The 25,291-nt window shown below is 45.3% G+C and overlaps 1 protein-coding gene across 2 annotated transcripts in view; it reads right to left on the bottom strand.

Annotated features, from left to right (window-relative positions):
* Positions 1–907: 907 nt before the first annotated feature.
* The window catches only part of LMO1 (LIM domain only 1), a 59,653-nt gene continuing 35,269 nt past the window's right edge, over positions 908–25,291 (bottom strand). For both annotated transcript variants that reach the window (XM_062576997.1, XM_062576998.1), the window contains exons 2-4: positions 16,670–16,883; positions 5,389–5,514; positions 908–1,358 (exon numbers count right to left, since the gene is read on the bottom strand). In XM_062576997.1, coding sequence (XP_062432981.1) covers positions 1,253–1,358; positions 5,389–5,514; positions 16,670–16,883 — 446 coding nt within the window. In that variant the 3' untranslated portion in view covers positions 908–1,252. The remainder of the gene's footprint in view (positions 1,359–5,388; positions 5,515–16,669; positions 16,884–25,291) is intronic.

The raw sequence follows: 25,291 nt of genomic DNA, 5'->3' as shown, positions 1-25,291 counted from the left end.
TTAAGTCATGTCAAAATAGAGTAATCAGTGTCTATTTATTAGAGGGAAGGAGGAAAAACAAAAAGCAAGACGATAAAATAAAGAGAATTGCCTTTACAGCTGCTGGGTGCACCACGTTAAGTGATGCTCACTGGACACAGGAATCTGTTTGGTACCGTCCAGCGCATCGCACACGAGTCGCGCAGCCTTGAACGCCACTGCACAAAGCTTTTCTGCAGGGGCTGCTCCAAAGGGCACCCGAGTGCTTTCGGGACACGGGAGGTCTAAACACCCGGCAAAGGCAGCGAAAAGGGCTGCAGAGCAGGTGATGCAGCTTCCCACCGGGCTGCATTTGAACCCAGACACCTGCTGCCGCAGCAGCTCAGACTTGGGCAAACGACGTCCTGCAGAAAAACAGACCCATGCGCCCAAGTCTGGAAATTAATAATCTGGTCAATCACTGGGTGCCTGCTGCCAGGCGAGTGCGCGTCTGCTCCTGAGAGGTCCAGCTGCAGAGGTACGGCATTAGCCAGTCCAGAGAGCTCCTGCTCGTAGCAATGTTCTGTCCAAACTCACGCATGGAGGCAAAAAGAGAGACAACTTAGCCAGCAACTCAACACTTCACAGGGGACCTAACAACCAACACTGACAGTTCCCAGCCTTCACCCCTGTGGCCCCTTTCCTCCCCGTGTACACAACAGATTTTTTTTGGAGACAAACCTTCATGCAGATCTGACAGGTTTAATTTTGGATCTGTGTTTCTTCCCCACTTTGTGTGTGTGTGGTGTATGGGTATCTTCGCACTCCTGTCTGTAGTTTTATTCATGCAATTTCAAGTGATTTGGGTACATATTTTTAAAATGTCTGGTTAACATCAAGCACAGGAAATACAGGCTTTTACCGTATGAGGAAAAAAACACAACTAAGATGACCAGGAAACATTCATAATTTTTAATTCACACCAGTAATAAAATTGCATTACATTTTTCATAAAATAAATGTTCCAGTTTATATACAGAAAACAGACTGTACAGAGCCCTCCCCAGACCCCAAAAACTCACAAACATACAGGCAATGCAGTGCTCAGCTAAGCAGGCACAACTGTACATCTAAAATTTTAACTGCTTTGTGTTGGGGGGGGGGGAAGTACTACAATGTATATAGTCCTTTCTGGACCAAGAATTAAAAAAATATTGCAGGCAAGCTGACGGACGCCCTCACTGCTGGCGCGGCCGAACGTCCATCCCACAGTGCTTCAGCGAAGCAGAGTTTGCTATTGAACCTGGGACTCGAAGCTCCCGTTCAGCTGCCCTTCCTCATAGTCCATCTGACACAAGATCATGTTGTTCTTCAGGAAAAATTTGTCTCCCACACAGAATCTAAAAGAGAAAAAGAATTAAGCAGTCTAAATATTAATAAGCTTTTGTAAGCAGCTGATTTTACTAGGGAAGAAAAGGACACAAGGCTTTAACTCTTCACGCAGAAGACACCCAGTTGCAATACTAAAGGTAACATTTCCCGTTAGCTGCACCCAGGGACTTGAACGGAGCCTGGGTCCAGAGAAAACACCTGGGACCTGAGCTCAATCTCCAGCGCTACTGCTGAGGTCGACCCCTGAGACAGCCAGTTTATTTACCCCTTGCTCCCCTTCCCTGCACATGCTTTTGGGTTTTGAGGTCTATTTTTATGACACTGTGACAGCCGAGCTCATCTCTTACTCTGCAATTGAACCAAGTGCCTCGGCGAGCAGCTCCGATCTCTGCTGAGGCCTCCAAGCACCTAAAGGTACTGAGGACAGAAGCAGTTAAGGAATTTTTCCCAGCAGACAAGGGGTTTCCAAACTCTAAAGGTGGGAAATCAAGCAGCCTATATTACGCAGAGTATTTGAAGTTTTTGCTGGTATCCACATTTCCACAGTTCCCTCAGGTGAGGCAGTATTTACACTAATTTATAGGCAAGGACTGGCTATTAAGTCCTTCCTCACCCCCTTGTGTACAGTGCTGAACAATAAATAGAAATTTCCTGATGGCTGGACTCCTAACCTTTATCTTCATTGAGCGAAGGGTAATGTTCTCTATATACCATGTAAATTGTTCTATTTGTATTAAAGTTGACAGAGAGGCTTGTGATATTTAACAATTTTATTTGACCATTAAGGTCAAAGAAGTTCCACATATAATATTGGAGAGGTGTAAGTTGATAGCCAATAGCTCCTTCGCATTCCCTGCTTGCTTTAGGATTAGAAGCTAATCTTTATTTTTTAAGATAACAAATGATGCTCCCCAAGCCCAGTCCGAAGGCTGCCTCAGGTTCAGCCCAGGCCAATGGTGCGACAGCAAACCCAAACGCCAGCCAGCGCCTCCTGCCCAAGCGCCGAGCCTGCAGCAGCCCTCGATGAGCATGGGGACCCTGTGTGCGTGCTGGCCCCGAAATGACATCAGGAGCCCACATGACCCTCTGAGGGAGATGACTCCTTCCTCGGGAGACTTAACAGGCCTCTAACCCCCCTGCCCTCTGCTCTGCAGGCAGAGCTTTTGGCAGGGACGTTGCCTTGTTCTTGTCTAAAATACTTTTTAGATTTGTAACCCAGGAACCTAGGGGCACAGCTTCGTCCTAAAGCTGAGTACTTGGTGCTACAAGAACAGGAGTGGTCAATTTTAGTATTCTTTTATATGTCCTAGATGGGCACAAATTTTCTCCAGCTGGGCACCTACAAGTAGCTGATTAATTTGCCAAGGAAGTACAGAGGGAACTCAGGACTGCTTTGCACTTTACATGACTTTATTGGAGACCTCCTGTCTTCGCCCCACTGCTGCATGTGCTTCAGCACTTCTGAAATTCCACTATTTTTGGTATTACAAGTCTAAAATCAATCTCATTTTAAACTAACAGCTCTTAAGCTAAGAGCCGCCCTGCACTCTTCTCCTGAAAACTGCACCCCCACCAGCAGGTTTACTCACTGTGAGCAACAGGCAGAACTGCTTGCTTCCTGCTACTTATCATTACCTCAAATGCAATATAAATCTCCAGGAATAGCAGTACAAAAATCACTCTTGCCACCAGCATCATCAACAGCTGTCTCTTGCCAAATCTGCTTAGGGTCTAGAGGAGCAAAAGGAGGAGCTGAAGCACTAGAAGTGCGAGTGAGCGGGTGAGTGAATGGAGATGGGCAGAAAGTGGTACTCTGAGACCCCTGGTTGTTTGGTATACTGCTTCAGTATAAAATTATTAGAGACTTTGCTCCGATGGGTTTAACCCTAAGCACAGTCTAACACACAGCAGTCGGTTGGTTAGTTATAAAGAAGGGTTGCTAAGCTGTAAGAAAGCTGAGCAGAGAAAAGTCTTCATAATCAGGTATTCTCAGAAATGCAGAAAGGTGGAGTTTCAATGTCAGAAGTGATTTTGGGATCCATCTCTGCAATTCTGGCTCCAGGTTTACTGAAACACACTATTTTCAGCTCAGCTTCAAGTGCTGTCCCTTGCAGGAACCCAACCTTCCCGCCCTTTTGGGCCAAAACCTCTAGGTGACGAGCCACGAACCTTTGAAGGCTTCAGGTCTCAGCCAAGAGCACAATTTGCACACAGCCCCGCACTGTCTACTCAGCTCAGCTTTCAGGAAAACATTGTGGAAAAATGCGTCCCCCGAGACCGAACACCTCTCCGTGCGCCAAGCAGCGGCTGTGGGATTACCCGGCCCTCCTCTTCGGCAGTGACGCTCCTCCGAGGTTACTCTGAGTGCAAAGAAGGGCTCCTCTTTGCAGGGAGTGCACTAACGTTAGCGACTTTGAAGGGAAAGAGGCGTGCGTTTGCTTTGCAATAAAGGATGAAATTTAAAAGCTCCCTGTCTGAAAACGGAAGATACGTGATACTAACTACACTTTTCCATGACAGAAGCCCGCGGGCCGCGGGATTTCACGGGAAAAGGGCCCCCACAAGGGCAGGCCGGCGGGGTGAGCTGCCCCCGCCGGCGACGACCCCGGGGCGCCCGCCCCAGCGCGGCCGCTCTGCCGCCGGCAGCGCCGCGGGCCGCGCCGGGCCGCGCCGCGCCGCGCCGGGCCGGGCCGGGCCCGGCGAGCTCTGAGCCACCCAGCAGCTCCTCAACGGCCGCGAGCTCCGCGGCCCAGGCGCGCTCACGGCGCCGGGCGCGGCGCGGCCGCCCCCGCCCCCAGCCGCCAGGTGTCACTGCCGCCCCGGCGCGAGACCCGCCGGCCTGCCGCGGGGAGGAGGAGGCCGCGCCGCCGGGGGAGGAGGAGGCCGCCCCGCTGCCGGGGGAGGAGGAGGCCGCCCCGCTGCCGGGGGAGGCCGCCCCGCTGCCGGGGGAGGCCGCCGCGCCGCGCCCCGCAGCGCCCGGCCTCCCCGCGCCGCCCCGCCCGGCCTCCCCGGACAGCCCGCGGCGGCGGGATCGATTTTCCAGTCCGGCTTTTTAACGTGACTTTTACAGAACCGGGTTCTCCATCCTCCCGCGAGTTCTGCCATCGCTGTGCGCCCCGCGGCCGCCCCAAACCCGGGCGGACGCACTGCCTGCCCGTCCCAGCGCCGGGAGGCGCAGCCGCAGCCCCCAGGACGCGAACGGTGCCGCGGGGCGCAGCCTCTGCGCCCTGGGCGGTCACTGCCGCCTTCGCGAACACGCCGCAAGAACGATACGCGCTGCCGTCGCGCTTTGGGCAAGGATGGACGGACATACCAACAGCAGGGATGTGCTACGCCTGGCTCACTGGGCTTCCGTCCTGCCCACGATCACCAACAGACGGGGCACTGGGAAGATTTTTCTCAGCCCTCCCAAATTCAGGCGGCCCGAGGGAAGACGCCGTGCCTGGCCCTCTACTGCGCGCTCTGCCGTGCGTTCCTCATTGCGTACAACCCAGCAGAAACACACACGCTCCGCTTGAAGTCGCACCACCAGCAACGCTATTAATTACAACAGCTAAAGGGACTGGTTCCTAATGCTGTAAAGGGCTTACTAGAGTGTATTTCGCCTTTGCCTCCCTCCTGTTTGCTCCTTCTTAGCTGTCCCAATTTTTGAGTCTGTCAGAAACCCAATTTAAGCAAAATGAAGCCAGTCTGCCAGAGAAGATCCTTCACCATCAGTGTTCTGCAAATAGGGTAGGTGCTGAAAGGATGCCAAAGCGGGTTGTTTTATTCAGCAGCAGCTGTGCTGCCTGTAAGTGTTCAGATCTGCAGCTTTAAACAGCCCCCCGCCCCCAAATCCCACCAGCTCCAAAGGGATTTGCAGTGAGTAAAGGGGCTACAGGTACTAACATGCAGCACACAGGTCAGCCGGATAAGCCCACGAGCTCACACTAGCAGGCTGTGAGACCCAGAAAGGTAGCACGGATCAAACATTTCCCTATTTTGTCGGGAAAGGTACAAATCAGTCTGTGTTTGTGTGTACAATAACTGTGTCCTCACCGCTGGTTGCAGAGCTGACAGGCAAAGCAGTCCAAATGGTAAACATTATCTCTGGCCCTCATCACCATCTCAAAGGCAGGGATCAGTTTACTGCAGGCAGCACAATTCCCGGTGGTACCAAAGAGCCTGCCAAAGAAGCACAATCATTAGAAGCCATTTTAATTAAATGGTGGAAGGACTAATTAAGTGTAATTAGCAGTATCAAATACTGTATTGCACCAATAAATAGAAGTTGCAGTCTCCATTTCGCTGACCAACCAGCATGCGGGAACTTGGGCTAAAACTGCCTGGAGAGCAGGCGCCGACTGTCAAGATGAAACTTCATTTGGTTTGTGAGCCTAGGGCTAATTTGCTGTCTAATGGAGAAAAGCATTAAACACTCAGGCTGCTATTTTGGGGCTCACAAAATTTCAGTCAAAAACTACCCGCTGCTCGGCGGTGCTGGGGCAGGCTCTCCGAGGCAGCCTTCCTCCCCGGCACCCCCGCGCCCCTCCGCTCTTCGCTGCGAGCTAGCCGAGGCCGGCAGGCTGCCGGCACGCACCAGCACGCAGAAGGCTTGCAAACTTTGCCAACTCCGACAGGCAAAAGCTGTAATATAACTCAGGAAGAAGTTTCCTTACTTACCTGCTGTTTAAAAGGAAAGAGCACAAATTCCCTGTTGACGAGTAGAGCAGGATTTTGCAAAGCACTTCAGAGAGCAATCCCTCCCCCGCCGCCACGTGCCTCCTGGGGACGCTAGGCCCTGGCTCCCTGGTGCGGGCAGCTCGCCCGCCGGGCCACGCCAGCTCCCCGTGCCCCCAGGACAGCCCCTCAGCACGGGAAGCTCTGCCATTTCCATCTCGGCGTTCGCTATCTGTCTCCGCAGATGTCTGCTGCTGTTACGGCTCCCGCAGGGGGACTCGGCTGAGACTGCAGCGTCTTTCCACCGGCCCCGTTCTCGAACACGTCTCTGCAGACCCGCACGTGCGCCGGGGGCAGCCCGCCGCTGTTACACTAAAGCCACAGGAACTGGTCAGGGCATGAATCAACCAGCCAGTAAAAGCAAGTTTCACCTGAGACTGTCATCAATGCACGTATGGCTAGCGCTTTGTTTAGGAGAAGATAAAAATCTTATTCTTGGGACTATGAGGCTCCAGATGTATCACTGCTGCTCATCGCACGCTCTGCGTGCGGTGATGCGCCGCCGCCTGCAGACGCGGCCGGGCTCGCGGGCTGCTCCCCGCCGCTGCTTCTGGCCGAGTCCACAACACACAGACAAGATGCACCAGGAAAATCTATAACCAATTTCTAAAGCTGTAATTTGCTGAGCTAATCAATACTAATTATTATTGGCCAGTAATTGTGAACTAAACCACTCAGTAACATTACGGAAACCTCCACATACCTCTCCTACCCTCACAGTGCTGCACTACCAAAGTTAGCTTGGTTCTCAGTTAAGGGAAAAAAAAAAAAAAAGTCCCTTTATTTTTCATTGGCAGTTGTATCAAGATTTCTTCTGAAGAAACAGCAATACTTTTTCCCTGGAAACTTAACACAAACCAACCAAACGCCTGTGCTACAGCCGTTCAAGGCAGAAAGGTTGCAGAGGGAGTACCACGCATCCTTCCTCCAAAACTCCATTTGGAAAGGCTGAGAAGGCCACACAAAATCCCATGTTGCTACACAGCCCAACTGCATGGGCAAATTCACTACCTACACATGCAACACGTAATGGGCAGCCCCTTCCTCCCCACAAGCTGGCTCCCGATTTGCTCCTGCTCCCGCGGGCAGCAGGAGAGGCAGCTGCGGGCAGCGCTGGGGTCCCTAACGCCAGCAGAATGCGCTGAAAAAATGCGACATTGAAAGCGTACAGGTCTCCACCCCGAAGCGGTCTGGCCCTCACGCAGGACCCGCTCGCAAATCACAGCCACTAGCAGACATCTCCCCTGTCCCTTCTCCAAGGTTACTGCCCCCCTCGATGAGCACCGCACGTCAGCACAGCGAGCACAGCCAGCTTTGCTGCAGTTTTGTCATTTTCCGCAAAACAAGGCAAGTGATCTCAGAGTACCTAAGTTGCAGCAAACGGTGGGCCCAATGTATCAGGCAGGGAAACCAGGAGGTTAATCCTAGATTTGCTCTGTGACCAGCGCTGCTACAAGCACAAGTATAAAATATCCATTATTCATTAGCATCACAGTTGTGTGGAGCTCAGTCTAGATTAAACAAAATAAAGGGGCCCCAGACAGCACCATTTGCATTGTTAAGCAGGCGCTTTTCTTCAGCCTTCAAATAGGAGACTTTTCTAAATGGAAATGATGGGGAAATTGGGACAGATGTTCACTTAACTATTTAAACAGTTAGCTTAAGAAACATGAAAAATGTATTTGGCATCACATTCACCTGTCCCTTTTACGGGGGTTGGGGGTAAACCAATTGTTAAACAGCTTTCCGTGTTTGCATAAGATCTGAAGCTTATGTTCGGTCCAGCTGAAATCATGTTGCCTTCTAACGTCTACATAAATGTAGCTTCCAGCAGTCAGTGTGCTAATCTTTTTCTCTTTTATTAACTTTCAAAGTCCTCCATCCCCTCCCTTTCCCCAACCAATGAACATTTCACACTTACTCTAGCACTTCCTAATTTTAACCTGCTTTTCAGGGAGTGATTTAGAGCCCTGTTATATTCTAAAATATACATATGCTGTAACCTGGAGCTCAGTGAACACAGACCTCCCCCCCCCTTTTTTTTAATCTGCTGGAAGAAAAGAAAAATGAAGAAGTTCTTTTGCCTTTTTGTTTTGTTTTTAAGAAGTTGCCACTTCCAATACTTACTTACCTGGAGGCTACATGAGCTGAAACTTTCTGGAGTAGGGAGCTTAACATTATTGGAGGAGGGAGAGAAGACAAGAAGCAGGAAAAAAATCTACCAAAATCCCCATGTGTGGTTAAACTTAAAACAACGCCACATGAACAAACTGACCTGCATTCTGTCCCCCAGACACCTTCATAACAGATGTGATACTCTCTCACAAATTCACACAAGCAAAGTTTAAGCGCATTAGAGAAATCTATCAGAAGATGCTCAGCATCTACTTACCAGCTTGGTGCTACTGGCACAAAAGAAGGTCGAAATATAGAAGGGTTTCAGCTTGGAATTGTTTTGCTTCTTCTATAAAAACATTTTTTTTCATCTCCCTTTTGAAGTTAAAAGGCAACAATTTTTAAGTTCAGATTTCTTCTCTCTTATGTAACAGGCAGACATAGCCAGCTTGTAAATAAGCACAGACTATGCAGATTTAAAATTTAACACAATTAAACTTTTACCCTGTGGTAGTAATTATGTTTAATGGCTCTTAGCCTGAACTTAACCATGTCTATTGTTGTCAGCCAGTCTAAAAGCAAGAGTTGTGCAAGGACAATTTTCTGTAGTTTACAGCTATGCTCTAGTCTGATTGGCCATTGATGTCACTGTGTATAGTAAAAATTAAAGCTAATTGGCATACAGGAGCAGCAGTGAATACAAATGAATTGATGGGAAAAGAGGGGAGCGCTCTTGGAAGTAGCATGCAACCGTCAGAGGATGCTTTCTATGTAGAGTCTTGCCTGGATTGAAGAGCAATCTTCCGTACAATCATCCAGAATTCACCAGTTCCATAGTCAGTTCCTGAAGTTAACTCAATGTATAATAAAATCAGCATCACTCTGCAGCTTTTGGGGGAGAAGAGAATGCCCAAGGGTCCTTATTGCACAGAAAACACGAAGAAATTTCTCATAAAATGTTTAGCACCTCTTTAAAGATTTTTCCTTCTCAAACCATAAATGCAGGCTGGCTACACTGAGGAACTGGTTAGCGCCAATTAACCAGTCGCCATTAAAAACAACAATCTGTTTTATTCACTGGCTTCAAGAAAAGAATACCCATTTCCTATCATCTCTCTAGGCCAGGGTCTGACTAGCTAATAGCCTGCAAGAAGGAAGGAGTCTTCCCTCCACATGCAGTGTGACAACTTTGGAGCTGCTGACTTCACAGGAGATAAAAAAGAGGAACCAGGACAAGCACGTACAAATTATGAAGGGTACAGAATGCATCGGTTGGGAGTTTTGATATTTATTTTTTTTAATACAACATAAGCATGAGCACAAGGCATAAGTTCAAAATTAAACAGCTGAGTTGAAACTGATAATTCCTCAATAAAATAGGCCTTGTCAACACTGAAAGGTAAGAATTAAGAGTTGAAAGAAGATTAAACTCTATGATTCTATGAAACACTTATCTAAAGATAAGCACCTACATTTGTAGGTATCTTGTATACTTAAATATTTGTCTATATACTTGTATATCCAGATTATCTGGCTACACAGGTTTTCAAAGAGCTACTGCACTCCCTGCTCACGCTGTCTCCAACTAGAAGGTGAACCACACACTTTCCTTCTGTTTCTGCTGTTGTTTATTTCCTAGATTCATTAAGACCTACTCTAGATATAGACTTGTTTTACGTGCCTGAATTTATTGCCATAAAAGGTTTTCCCTCTACCAATTTGGAACAGCTAACTTTCTAGTGAGGCAGACTCTTAACTGCTTACAATCAGTATTTTTCTCCAAACCATGCATCCAAGGATATCAGAATAAGAAATATGCTGAGATATGTCTGATTTGACAAAAGTACTGAATACGCCAATAACTGCATGGAAAGCCTGAACATCAGCTGAAGAGATAAAAAGTGTAAACTCAAAAGCAACTTGAGGCTCAAGGTTCCCAGTTTCCTTGTAATCAGCCTTTGTGTAATATTCAAAGAAATCATTTGTTTCTCCTTGCTATTGTGAAAAAAGTACAGAAATCAGATAAAGATATTGCATTAGCCACAGGCGTTTTGGCATGGTAAATACATTAGTTGGTGAACCCTTCCTTCCAGGATAATATTGTCAGTGCTGCAGTGGAAAGTCATGTCAGTCGAAGGAAGGGAAACACATTTTGATACTAATGAAGTTGGTCAAGTTGTCCTTTCATGATGCCTTCAAGTTCAGTTCGGAAGAATTTACATCTTGCATGCCAAAGGGCTTGTCATTCATGGATAGCTAAACAGGAGGAGCCGAACCAGTGTAGTATAAAAAGCCCTCCAGATGGGTGACCACACTGGCTCACAGATTACTGGGCATAAACTTCAAGGTTGCTCAAGGATGTCTGTCTTCAGCTGGAGAACTCACTTGAATGTTCACTTATTTTGTCTCCTTTGGTCTCTCCCTCTGTATTTTTGGGATATTTACAGTTGGTGCTACAACTCTGATAAAACATAGAAGTCCTTCTCTCCTTCCCCCGCCACAGCCTTCCTATGGCAAAAATGATGCTGCTGACATTAAAACGCACATTGGCCGCCTCAGCCACTGCGAACACACACAGAGTAATGTTCTCTTAGGGGAGTTTAAAAACAGCTGTCAGAAAACTGCCAGTTTGAAAGTGCTAGAGGCATGTTAGTACATCAAAGCCCGGAAGAATTACTCCCCACAAGCTTTCCTCCTCATTGGGAGGTTATGGAGGGAAAGAAAGAAAAGAAAAAAGCCAATGAACAAACTAAGCGTGGCTTGTTTATCCTGGAAAGCTTGGGCTGTGGGAAACTCCTGGACCAGCTACTACAGAGAAAAAGATCTGTGCTTTAACAGCACAAAGGACAACAATGCTGCCAAGACACAATGCATTTTGAGCCTAATTAATCCTCCTTAATCTATATAGATACCAAGTGTAGGAGTATCCTATGTAGCACGTAAGATTCTCTGTTGCAGTGCAAGAAGTGTACTTCAATTTAAGGACATTTTTAGGTTCTGAGCAGACACCATTTTTCAGCCACACTGCATTTATACCTCCTCTCCTCACAAGGAAAGAGCACTTCTGGGCATAAACACACTGAATGTGTCTCTTGAAAGGCAGATCACCATCTGACACTGCACACTGTTGGTGCATGTATGCACACTACATTCTTACTGCAGAAAAAACAAAATACACTCTTCCCTGCTTCAAATGCGTTTCAGCATCTGCAGTCTGAAGCTACATTCAGGAGCATTATTGATGTCTCTGATAGTTTAGCTTAAATTTTGCTAGTTTTGGTATACACTCTTCAATTTCTGAAGACTTGCGCTTAAATGCACAACTCAGTGTCCATCTGGTTTAGTGCCTTCGTTACTGACACGCAGAAGCCCACTAAAAGCAAGGCGTTTGCCTGCATTCTTCTGCATCAGAGAAAATCCTTCCATGCCTTGACAGGACCACTTTTCATACTCCATAACGATAAGAAATGCTGCACATTTGCTGGATATGGGACACTTCATCTAAAGGGATCCCAAAGCAATTCACTAAAAACTAGTTTCACTAACTGAAACTGCTAGTGACGCCTGGAGCGGAACAAAAGCCAATATCCCCAAACTAGAAACCACAGTAACTGTGATTCAACTTATTTGGAAGAGGAACTGCCCACCGTGGAGTTCAGTGTGGATGGACTTAAAGCTTCCACGATACAAAGAGTGCTCTGGGGGCATCAGTCCTGCTGGGATCTCTCCGTGACCCTTGGACAGGCATATAGGGTTGCAGAGCTCTTGCCCATCAGCTGGAGGCACTGCCTGCATACTCAGGTTGCAGTGCTGATCAAAAATATGTGGAAATTTCGTGAAATGAATTTCTATCAAGTCCACTGAGAACAAGGGCTTTCCAGAAAGTCTTTCACTCCAACTGATCTGACATCTTTTTTTTCAGGCAGATTTTGAGGTTTATTTGGAGTCTAATTAAGGTCCCAATCATTTAAAGTATCAAAAAAAAAAAAAAAAAAAAAAAAAAACTCACGAGCTCTAGCAGCACATCATATATGCAGAAATGACAGTTCTGTTTCTGTCAAAGTGAGTCTGACCTGCCTTTGCTTGTGCGACGGTACCACGCCACCAGAACTGGAGTAAAAAGGAAAAAAGTCGTCAGTGCTCTTCATCAGCACATCTGCCCGCATTTCAAGTTGTCAGTTCCTCCCGGGAAGCCCTGATGCAGCACCCGAACAATCCCAGCGAGCGCGGCGAGTGCTTAACTGCAGCCCAGAACACACTCGCAGCTGCTGTTTGTAGCATCTGAGGAACTTTCAGAGCAGCATCCTGAGGGTCCTCTATCCTAGAAGCATGTTCCTCAATAGCATTTGCTTATCAAAAATAATTACTGGTAGAAATGTTGGAGCTCTGATTATGAAACAAATGGTAAATCTATTTGCTCAGACAAAATGTATCGAAAGATGCATCTAGACACCGCTGGAGACTGAGGTGATACCGCAAGGATAACAACTCAGGATCCAATTTCATCTTTCATGATTAAAAAATGAGCAAGAAAGTGTTTTATGAAACGTGAAGGTTAACAAATGTTCCTTCACAAGCAATGACGACAGTTTATCTTTTGAAACAAATGATTCGGCTATGGTCTGCTAGCAGCTCCTGACACACGCTCGAAGAACTCCTCCGAAAAGCCCACAGCGGCTGAGCGCGCGCCGCAGCGCGCCCAGCGCCTCCCCGGCGCCGCGGCCTGCCCCGGCTCGCCTTTGCCGACGGCCGCGGCGCAGGCGCCTGCTCCCGCGCCGCCCAGCAAGGGCCACAGCTGAACCGCGGCGCCGGCCAGCTCGCCAGGCCGCCGCGGCCTTCCCGGCACCGTGCTAACACCGCGCCCGACACCGGACCTACTCGGAGACACGTACAGAGAGTCACCGGCCACTAACTCCTCTCACCGTCCTCCAAATAAAGTACACGCTCCTTGGTGCGAGTGCAGCGTGAAGTATGAAACCTTATTTACGGGAACGAACTCTGCTAAAATTTGGCAAGTACAACAAGTATCACAAGTTTGTTTAGACAGGGAAAAAAACAGTGGATATAGGCTCTAAAATTGTTAAAGGGAAGGAATTAAAGATAATGGCAGTGGATGATTGTCCAAGAAGAAAAACACAAAATACCAGCAGTGAACTGATAACAGGGAAGACGGTGACAGCAACTTTAGTTGCTTCTATTCACAAAACTAACAGTTAAAATCAAGAGAGAAAGAAATGATCTGTGTAGAAGGTAACAGAGGATGTTTTAAGGTAAAAAAAAAATGCTTTATAGCTTCGTAAAATAATGGACTCCATAGCACTTTTCCAATTCCTAGTCTACAACACTAAAAGAGTTACCTCACAGCAAGAAAATAGAATGTAAGAGTGTAGCAGAACCCCCAAAAGCATGTAAATGTAAATTTACTTATCAGCAAGAACGCAAAACATCACAGCTATAAACCTGGCTAAACAGCCGAATGTCTCAATAACTGTGTTACAAAATCAGCGTTATTGCTTCCTGCCCCATTCTCTGGGATTATGTTGCACTTCCCAGCAAAAACAGATATGAAGTATTTCCAGTGGTCAACACAGCTATAACAGACTAAATTAAGAAAGGGGGAAATATTTAAAGCAGGAAGTACTAAAAAAAACTCCACAAAAATTAGCTAGCAACATAACGAATCTATCCACAGCCGCCGTCTGACATGGTTAAGACTTGCAGGGATCTAGAGGAGATTCTGCAGCCAGTCGACTTGCGCAGCACGTCTCTAGTGATACATACAGACTATTCCCATTTTTGTGCACAGTATTTGAATTTTATTTAGTGCAGAGATTGTCTGACCCAGCTTTACAAGGCCACACAGGTCTCTGCTTCACAATTTGACAGTGCTGCACAAATACCAGCAGACTCCCCCCTTGGATGACCGGGGACTATTCTAGCCTGACAAATGGAGGCAGAGGAGCTGGAAGACCCATTTCACGCACAGAAAAAGTTTGCCTCGGAGAGCACACTTCGCTACTGCTAAGACAGAAGCCGCACAGACACGGTAAAAGACCAGCCCCAGCTGCTGTCTTACATGTTTCACACCACGACTTGGTTGATCCAAAGGCTGGATCTGCACCTCCCGGCTGCCCTCCTACCTTCAGCACAGCCTGCCTGCGTGCCCCAGCCAGACTAGCAAGCTAGAGCCCAATTAGAAGACCACAGATTAAGCTTTTCCACTTCAGAGCAGCACCGTCAGGATAAACCAACGAAGGAAGAAGATGTTCCACAACTATGGTGATAAGCAGGCTCTTGTAAGCATTTACAGCATTGCCACGCTCTCCTTTGGCTATTCTAAGGTGCCAGATTCAATGCCATACATTATTTTTGTTATTAAACTAGAACAAACTAAAATCAATACAGTGCTAATTAAATGGAGGAAATACTAGGTAGCCCATAGGTCTCAAAAAGCAAATGTAAATGGGAATCACTGCCCAGCAGACATATTTCTAGCAGGGTTCTGCAACACTGAGTATCTTTCTTTCAGGTCAGATTAAAAAATAGCACTGTTTATCAAGTGCACAAATGACAACGTCTGGAAAAGTGGTAAATAACAAAGAGGAGAATGACTGATGGGGAGAGCTGAATCACTTGGCAAGCTGGGTGTAAACAAGCAATGTGTTTTAATACAACCAAGTGCAAAGAAACACTCTCAAAACTAATGTGGCGTACGGTTTCCGGAAGGAAGACTAATCCTGGAAGAAGCTCTCCTGAAAGCTACTGAGGTTCCTTGTGATTAGCAGCTAATAAATCCCCACTGTGGTACTATGTTAAAAAGAATTAATGTGATCCTTGAACAAGTTACATGCTTCAGAACAGCTATATTCTTCACTGCGAAGTCAGAATTATGTCTGCAATACAGGAAGAGCACAGCTGAACTGAGGGAGGGTCAGTGAAGAAGCAAAATGACAGCTGGGGGTTAGAGATTTGTGCATGTTATGGAGCCTTCTGGAGCTCGGCCTCTCTAGCTTAGCACAGAGAGGGCCAAGGACACCTCCAGAGCAAGTGACTCACAGAACTAGTAAATACTCAGACTTAAAGTAAGGTACAAAACATACTGCATAATAGCAAAAATAGTTAATTCTTTCCTCATCACATCCTTTCCACCCTTCCAGTGGCTGCTTACTCTGTGCTTCCCTCTCCAGACACGTTCCAGCCTTACTTTGGTCTCTCCACATCTACAATTTGGAGATGCACCCAGCCCCCCTGAGTAGACCCATGACTGCTGCCTGCATGGTGGCATTTGAGCTGAGGCATTTCACATGCGCCCTTAGGAGCTTCAGCTCAACCAGGAGCAACCCCCCCCAGGCACAGGACGCTCTGGTACGCTGACGCCAAAAGGCAAGGGGGCAGCTCCAACAAAGCAGCTAACAGACTTATTTCACATTATTGGTTCAAGGTCATTCTCTCCTTTCATGAGAGAGAATCTTGTTGAGGTTTTACTAGAAAAAAATAAATAAAACAACAACAACAAAAAAACTTTCTGTGACTTCTCAGGAATATGTTTTATACTGAAACATATGAAGCATCTGAGCACTGACACTAACATAGCTGGCTTTTAATACTGCAAGGTTAGCTGGCTTTTTACCTCCCTGTCTTAAAACAATGTATAGTTTTTGTTTTGCTTTAGATGTGTTTGCTGGTTGAGGCTGAAAAGCAAATGTTATCAGTGCTTTATGAAAAAAAAAGCAAAAGCAAACATACATTAGCTGGAAATCAAGTACATTCTTCCAAAGGAAAAATGAAAGAAAACTGTGAGTGTTTTGCAGTGTGACTCTCATAAGAATGTATTAGGGCTGCTGCTTATTACAATTTATTTGTGCTTATCTAGGATACTTTTGTACAACCCTCCCAGAACACCAGCCAAAAAATCCCATGCGTTACTCTTTATTACAGACACACACTGACAGGATAGTTCTAGCTCAAGAGTTATTTATGGGCTCTCTGAAGTTCCTCATGAAGAAAAAAAAATTGAAGTTAATCTGTAATTTTGGACTGTTTTGCTCTGTTTACTTACACTCTGAAACTTACTGAATGCAAGCATTGGAAGTCTGTCTAAAAGCTATAATTGAAAAAGAAAAGGAAAAGGTAAAGTCATTGTGCAAGAGCATAATATTACAGATATGCAAGAAGAGTTCATAATGTTATCCTAATTTTTCTCAGTAAACTTTTTTTGCTTTTCTTATTTCATAATAATAAAAAGTTAAGTCATGCCCTTCTCCTCCTATCTTGACCTAATATAGCATGCCACTTCACTGACTACAAAATACTTTAACTGCAAACAAAAAGCCAAGCTTAAAAAGAGGAAGAAACTCCAGTCACTTTTAGGCAAGGGTAACCATGCACAACTACACATTTTCATAGCAGAAGTTTAGAAAGATAAACATCTGGCAGCAAACTGAGAGGCTTACAGGAAGAGCCTGCACTACGTTGCTCTGTTTACCTCAGGTAATCTCTGCGGCAAAGAATGAGATTCGCTTTTGTGTAGAGAGTTGATCCAACCTCTCCAAGACGACAGTCACAGCAGGCGCACTTTAGACAGTCTTCATGCCAATACTTATCGAGTGCCTTCAGAAGGTACCGGTCCTTGATCTTCCGGTTGCAGCCAGCACAGCCCTTCTGTTTCCCTTTGGGTTGTACAGATAACATCGGCACACCTGTAACACAAACAAGCCATTAAGTCAGGAAAATATTCAAACAGTTTAAATAGGTTTCCTGCATTTCTGGGTAGGATTCAGTGATCTGCAAGCAAATATTGCTGCTGGTTCCATTATGAGGCATTCACGTTGCAAGAAGTTGCTGGTCAAAGGAACTTAAGTTTTGTTTGCCGTCACAGGGTAAGCATTCACTTGCAGGAACGAGACATTCACTTCCTAGGAGTAGAACCGACACAAAACATCAGACCTTTTTTTAATTAACATCCTGGAGCAGAATAAACTGGTTGCAATTTCAACATTCGCCTTTTCCCTCATTAACACTACCCTTGTGTTGTTCATGACCTGCTACAGGCAATTACGAAGATCAGAAGGGCAACCACTGCATGTACCCTCCCCGCGCCTCCGTCCAACTTTGCTGGATCAAGCTTTGTGGGAAGAAGAAGAGGAGGGTACTAAAGATGAAGTATGCCACCTTTCTTCCTCCTTTGTAAATGGCACTGATCACAGAGGTCTCAGTGAAAGTTACAGCAGTCCCTGGGCTGCTCTAAATTAAATGTTATTCAAAAGCCCTCAAGAACTGCTGAAAATAACACAGCCAGTGTCTCTCTACCATTTGTGAAGCCACACTCCTTAACAGCCAGCAAAGCTTTCTACCTCCTTTTTGTACCACTGGAAAAGGTATTAAAAAGTCAGGACTTTTTTTCTCTCTGGAAATCCCAGCTGGGACTGCAAAGCAAGCATGAACTAAGGGGGTAAGAGGTGGTGGCAGGACATTCAAGTCACTAGGCTAGTGGGACACCTTGCTGTGGCTGCCTTCTTCACTTTGGCAGTCTTCACACTGCTGGCTCTGGCTTTTTCCTCTCCTCTTAAACAGCTAGTGCCTCCTGTGCCCAACACAGGTTAGTAAGCATGAAACCTGTCTCCCTTCTCAGTTTAAAAGGGAGGAAGGGAAGGATTTTGCGGAACTTATGGACAAGGTGGAAAAATAAACAAGGATTGTATTGTGGGGAAGAAAGGGGAGAAGAGATGATGAAGGAAGAAATGAACTGGCTGAGAGGCCGGAACCCCATTTTCTCTGTAGCCTTGATTTTATTTTGTTACCGATTATTATTTTCACTGGTGCCAGTCACTAAAAACGACAGCAACGGGCCTTTAATGAGCATGCAATGGGTTTAACCAACGCAGAGAAGATGAGGGGGCACTTTGCCTACAGTAGCAGGTGTCACTGGATGTATGCTCTTACACAAAGTTAAGCCACCATTTCTATAGCAAGCCAGATGTCCCAGAAAGTAGCAGCTCTATAATGGAATTATTAACAGCCCTTTACCCAGAGTGGAACTAGTTAGTGCCACTGTAATAAGTGACATTTGCTGCTTTCCTTAAAAGCGAGGGTGACCCGCGGGTGGCTAATGCTCAGCACATGTAAAACCCACCACTCTCACAGTAATAATTGCTTGGTCAGAGCTGCAAGCAGACGACAATAGCACTTAAGACGCTTCCACACAAACAGCGAGGTATTGATCCCTTTGTTATCAAAGTGGTCTCGGCAGCACGGAGACAGGTCAAGTAACATTCAAAAACTCTTTAAGGCTTGAAGAGCCCTCTGCTCTTTGCTGTGGCACTCTCTAAACCCACTTGCAAAGTCGATACTAGCAAACTTTTGACACGCATGACAAATATGCAATAATTAAGTGAAAACTTAAATCTGTGTTCAACTGCCACATATGCAACATGTAAGGCCACTCATGCTGGTTCTGCCAGGGTTCCTGGGAGCTTCCGAGAAATTATGCACAGACGTCCACAAATAAACAGCCACGCATTTGGGAAGAGAGAAAAGACAGGGAAGTTTGAGAAGCATAATATGCTGCAGATGTTCAAGGTCAGACTCCAGAAGCTGTGCAATCCTTGTGTGAGTTTCTTACAAGAACGAGGAAAGTGGCCCAGTCCTTCTGAGTACGTACTGCTTTTTACAGGGTACATTTTGAGAGCAAAGAGAAGCTTCATTTCATGAGTCATTTTTTTTTCAGGTAGCTTAAGATCTTCACGACATGTTCTATCAAATTCCACACCAGGAAATTAACACTTCATGGAAAGAGACTGCCATATTCTAAGACAGGGAACTGTGCGTATATATATTTGCACATAAGGACAGTGTAAGATGAGTAGCACTGGTGAAAGAAAATAGTTTGCACCTAGGAAAACTAAGAATTCAATGGGATAATTATTTTTTAATATAGGAGCCCTAGATACCAAGGTGTCAGGCCCTTTCTCCTCCCCTAAATAGGGTCCCTAAATACAAGCTATCTACCCTTAGAGAAGGATTTGTTATGAATGGTGTCATGGTGCAGTTTTTTTGCAATGTTCATCTTGCAAATTTGGCTAGATTCACTGGTTAGGCATTCATATATTTAAATATGTCACTATTTAAATATGTGTGTGTATATATATATAAAAAGTACATATATATACACAAATATATAGCATATATGTGTGTATATACATATATATATACACACACACATACATACACACACACTCTTAAATTTAAAAAAATGGTTAAGCAATTATCCTTAGTCTGAGAAGTGCTTCTCATCAGAAATTTATGGCACAATGTTCACTTTTTCAATTTATCCTGAAGAGTTTGTTTTCTACAGAACTTGAATTCCCAGTTCTTTCCCAGTTCTCTTCTAGCTTTTGATTCCCCACCTGTAAATACACACAAAATCCTGGAGGTTTTAAGGATTGCTGATTCTCTACTGAAAAATATATATGCAAAAGTACTGAGTATATCCGTGTCAGGATTAAACACATCATCGTAAGGTTTGACCACACCAAATCCAAAGTCCGACCGACCCCAGGCAAGTGGAAGCCTTTAGGCTTCGCGAGTGCGGTTTGAGATCATCCCTGCGATTAAGAAAAACCCGCTAAGCGAAGCCGCTTGGACCAGCGCAGGCGGGCGGGCAGCCTGCGAGGGTTTCTGTCCCGACACGGCGAGCGAGCCGGTGCCCGACCACTCCGGGGCTGGCGGCTGCGGCAGTTCTCGCCCCGCTCGCGGCCCTCCCAGCCCTGCCTGCTGCCGGCTTCGGCTCCTGGCTACTGCAAGCACATCACCGTCTTCGGAGAGGCTTTTGCGAGTAAGAGCAATGGAACACTTTGATTTTCTTCTAATAACTAGCAAAGGAACAGATACATATTTTTTTAAACAGTACCTTAAGCAAGGAAAAAAGCTATGTATTTGGTCAGTGTTCAGCAGGGGGCTTTCTAATGAAAAAGGTACCATTTCAGAGATCATATGATGTTCAAAGCTGCTATTCCCACTCAGAGAATAACGAGCAAGGTCAGCCTCTGCTGGTCAGGTTCAGTGTTTTGAAACCGCATTTTGGTCTGTGAGGCTTCCCTCTGCCATCCCAAGCAAGCGATGTGAACGGCGCGCTCCCACAGCTGCAGAAAAGTTGCAGCTGCAATTAGCTGGTGAGCTGACACAGCAGGCAAGGCGAGCCACAAAATTTCACAAACCGCCAAAGCGGATCAGCACGGGTTCCTTGCACGCTTGCCATGTCATTCCTAAGCAACAGGAAAGCAGCATCTCCAAAGCTTAACCCCTTCTGCAGGCTTGCAGAGAGAGGACCAGGCGATGCCAAGCCCCTCTACCCGCCTCCTCCCTCCCTGCTGACAAGCCCCGAACAGTCAGGGCTTCGCAGGCAGGAGCTACGTGGAGGGCTGCTGCTCTTTCTGCAGACTTCCCCTCGGCGAGACGGCAACGCTGCTTCCTTTCTCAGTTTAGACGTCTTCCCCGGCGCTTGGCAAACAGGCTGAGAGTCGGAGCTCGACGTGATCGGGGGCATGTGGCGCCTAACTAGGGGCTGTCGAGAAACAAAAGGCCACCTCAGACCGGCTCCACGCGCACGCCGTGAGCTAGGATGAGAAAAAGAAAAGGGCCTTTGCAGAGCTAGGAAAACCAGCGACCGGATACTCAACTGCTCCAGCACGCGTTCCCACAGGGAACTCTGGGCGACTACTAAATTCTGAAAGAAACATCAAGTTCCTTTCTCCTCTCCTGTCGCTAGCCCTCCGTCTCTATCTTTCCTTGGAAACAGTAGCTGAAGCCTTTCTATTTTTGGCTACATACACTCTTCTTCGCCCTTTACAACTTAATAGACTTGCTGCTGGTAAATACAAAACAAAACCTGTTTTGAGTGCTCCGAGCTCCAATGCACATTAAAAAATTATAGACACCACCTCTGGTCATATTGAAATTTATGACTGTGTCTAAAGAGGCTGTTATTGTAGTGGGTAATCTAAACTTTACCTCCATTCACAGCCGGACAAACTAGCTTCCATCAGCCCATATCTTCTCAGTCGGGGTTTTTCTGTAAAATTATTCACCTGGCTTTATAATGCAAGTGTCCACTAAGTACACCCCTAAGTTTTTCTAAGCCATTTTAGTGATATTTCCATTCATGTGGCAATCAGCTAAGGGCACTGCTCATAAAGCCTCATTTCCAAGAGAGCCTAGGAACTTTTTATAAATGGTAGACCTTTTAAATAACAGTTATCTGCAATGGTCCTATGGCGTACGTCTCCACAGTGCTCTGGTCTGCAAGAGAGCTGCTGGTCCCCTCTGAAAGCATGAAGTTCACCACCTAATTTCTTTAATGCAACTCTAAAGGTTAATTGGTCTGAAAGAGTAATGTGGGACTGCTGGCTAATGATATATGCCTCAAGGCTTTGCAGCTTGCCTGTGTTTTATACAGTCAAGTCCAGAGCATAAAACAGGTGATATCACCACGGCTTTTCAGCCCCCCAGCTGCGCGGCTGGGCTCCCCCTCCCACGCGAGCCTGCCCTGCGCCCACCGCGGCGGTGCTGAAGGCGGTGCTGGACGTCCCACCTGCGTTTCGTGCCTTGTTAGAGGGGGCTCAGCTCAGCGCCACCACTGCACTCCTCATTACCGCTGCAGAGGACTAAAAACAAGCCTAATGAGGAGCGCGAGAGCGTACAGTACGGGCTGGGAGGAGGGACGTCCTCCCACGTTCCCCAAGGAATCTGGCCAAAATCTTCAATTTGCCATTTATGACAGCTAATTAGTTATTCTATTCAAAATCTTTGCTTTAAATAAAAGAACTAATTATACACAAAGGTCAGTCCCCCACCTCCTGTGAAGCACACATAATTGGCTTATTTCCCCAACACTGTGTGTATGTTTTACACAATGCTTTCAGGCAGATGGCTTTAACTCTTTCCCTCTGCATTTTTTTAAAAACTTTTTCTAAGATTGGCTGCTCTTAGCATAAAAGCTTGCTCAACGACAAAAGCAGTAACTTTGGAAAAAATACCCACACCACCAAGGTTCTTGACATGAATAACACTTCCTAACCACTTGTACAGCACCCTGCACACAGCAGCACTGGAATTAGGTTTTTATTCTCCAATACAAACTCTTGCCTGAGTAGTGGCTTTCGGACTCTGTTACCACGTTTCTAAACAACTCATCCTCTGAAGGCCACAATTCTTACAGGTTTATGTTGCACTTTTGAGTGGGCTTTTTCTTCAGATTTATTGCAATTTATGTAAGCGATTACTGTAGGAATCCAGCATTCCAGTGCTAAAAGCAATTTTGGTTTAAAGATTGGACTTTTTGGCAGTTAGGCAATAGAGTCTAGGTTTCAGAGTTCCACTTGAGGGAAAAAATGTTTATTTCTAGCATCAACAGTCTTTAAATGAACTGACCTCCTTTTGCCTACTAACAAAAAAAAAAAAACACTCTAACATTTGGCTGCAAAAGATGAAAAAGTAAGTGAAGAACAAGCGTAATCTTATTAACTCCTGTCTCATCACCATAAATAAGCAGCAGTCTTGCGTCTTTTTTCAGAGGATCTGATATCATTTAAAAGCATTAGAGCCCTGCATCACCCACTTAAGTAAATGCAGACAGTCACTGCCAAAAAGATGCAGTGAATTTTCATTCCCTTTGAAGAGAGACTCACTTTGTGTTCCCAGTATTGTATTACTCACCTATGAATATTACACCCTGAGAACAAGTTAAACTGTGCACTTCCGCTGAATTGAAAGTATGCAGTCTTGAACATCTTCACCAAGAACTTAGTTTGAAGATTTACAGTCAGCAAGGTGAAACTCATCATGTCATCTGTATATCCAATTAAAACGTTACATTTGGAACACTGAGTACTCGCAAGGAAATGCTTGTGAACAAGCTTTAGATCATTCATCAAAATTATTCAATGAGTAACCACAGTCTTTCTTCATTTCCAGTTTCATACTGCAATATACAGCACGTGATTTTTACAGTGGCTTTAGCAATTCATTTGTGACATTCTTTCTTCTGAATCATTATGGAATAAATTCACGAAGCACAGTGAAAAAGTAGTTGGAGGTGGCAGTTCATAAGAGAAACAACATTTTGATCAGAATTTCCATTCTAACTATGTTATAGTTTTTCCAATAGCAATGGCAATTTTTTTGGCCTTAGAGGTTCTGAATAAACCTCAGTGAAATTTACTGTAGGGTCTAGCTTCCTATGGCACTTGCGGCTGCCAAAGTGATCCAAAGCTTTCTGAGCCCCTCTAACTTCATATGCAGATACCTTATTTTTAAGCCACTTGCTCAGGAAAAGATGCATGCAAAACTATCCTTCCCATCATGCTGATCTGTATTAAGGTGAGTCCTGATTCAGGAGATAAGGTCTGGGGTCAGAATCTCAATTTTCCTTTTCCTCCAAAGTTTGGAGACTGTGGACTCCCTCTGTTACTGAGTAATGCTTTCCAAAGGCCAACCTGTAGCAGTAAAGGGGCGCATGAGCAGGACTGAATGCAAACCATAATAATTGCTGCTGCAAAACAGTTTCTATAAATCATTCCTGTAAGCAACATTTTCCCTGTGCTCATAAAATATGCTTGTTTGAGCTTTAATTTTTCATAATTGGCATATGTCCAAAGCTTATTCTTAGCACATGCCATGTTTCAGTAAAATCCATTTTTACTGTTTTGAGCCCTGGGAACAGTTAAAAACATGCAGATTTCTTATACTTTCAACCTAGTCTCAGAACACTCTGATCGGATTTTCTTGATTAGTCATAATTTAACATCCTACAGTCTGGCAAAGGTCATGATTTTAGGTAGCCATTTCCCTCATTCACTTTCTGTAGTAGAAAAAGACCAAGGAATATATACAGGGTCTGGCAATGGAAAGGCTACTCTCAAACCAGCTTTAGAGCAGTATGAGAATAACACAGATGAGAAAATGATTATTAGGGATTATTACTCTAGAATTTTTCCTATATTCCTTGATAGTCCACAGATTTGCAGGTTACCATTAAAATGATACTAAGTTCCAAAGTTTAGCTATTCAAGCGGTTTGGCTACCAAAGCAAGCCAATGTAAGAAGAGTCTCCAGGTCAAATGATTGCGAAGTTAAGGACTCATCCCTCACTTCCAGTGGATTTAGGAACAACCTGAGCATCAATGTTAAATTTGGGGGCAGTTTATTGTCCTTTCCCTCACCTTCTTCCCAAAGGGAAAGAAAATGAAATGGAAAAACTCTGTATCAAGTTAAAATCCCAAAGAGTGTTTGAGAAGTTAAAATTCAAGTCAATTATTTCCATGTGCATGTGTAATACTCCACAGTTCTCGTTTTCTGGTTAAAATGTGTTGCTTACCATATTACTAGTGAAGTTTCAAGAGATATGCAAAGATTTGCGGTGTAGCAGAGTTCAGGTTTAGCAGTGAAACATAACATCACCCTGACAGATTTGGTACACTATATATGTGAATATTTTAAGGAGAAAAGAACTATATCATTGCACGATCATCATCGTCTTTTCTACAGCCTTTTAGCAGACATATACAATGTCAAGCTAAGCTTTTGGCAACCTTAATAGAATTTCAGTGCCCACTGCCAAATGGCCATTTGATGTTCTGCTCTGTGTACACTGATGAAGCAATCTGTCACAAGCCTTAATGCAGACAATGATGACTATCCAATCCAAATCTTTCACAGGCTTATAGAAATTTCTCAAGACTTTTGGAGCCTATAATAATTTGTGCAATACCACAGAAGAATTTGGAATTCTGGTGCCCTGTATTTAATGAAATATGAACACACTCTTTTAAATGTTACTTGAAGAAATCCTACTCAGGCCAAAAGTATATTTTACACCATCAATCACGAGAAAGTTTTGCTGGCAACTATGAAATAGCAGGTAGGTCTAGTGACTGCAAGTTATTCAAGTAGGAAAGTAACAGGCCCTCCCCTACATCTTTCTGCAAAGCCAAACACTGATGCCCATACCCTTCACAAGATTGCACTTTACCTCTAGAAATATATAGTAACTACAGATTTTATTTGCATATTTTCTTCATTAGCAAGAGATGAGTAAGGATTCACCTACAAA

This window comes from Rhea pennata, chromosome 5 (assembly GCF_028389875.1).
Source record: "Rhea pennata isolate bPtePen1 chromosome 5, bPtePen1.pri, whole genome shotgun sequence".
NCBI lineage: Eukaryota > Metazoa > Chordata > Aves > Rheiformes > Rheidae > Rhea > Rhea pennata.
This window is presented reverse-complemented; position numbering and strand designations above follow the sequence as displayed.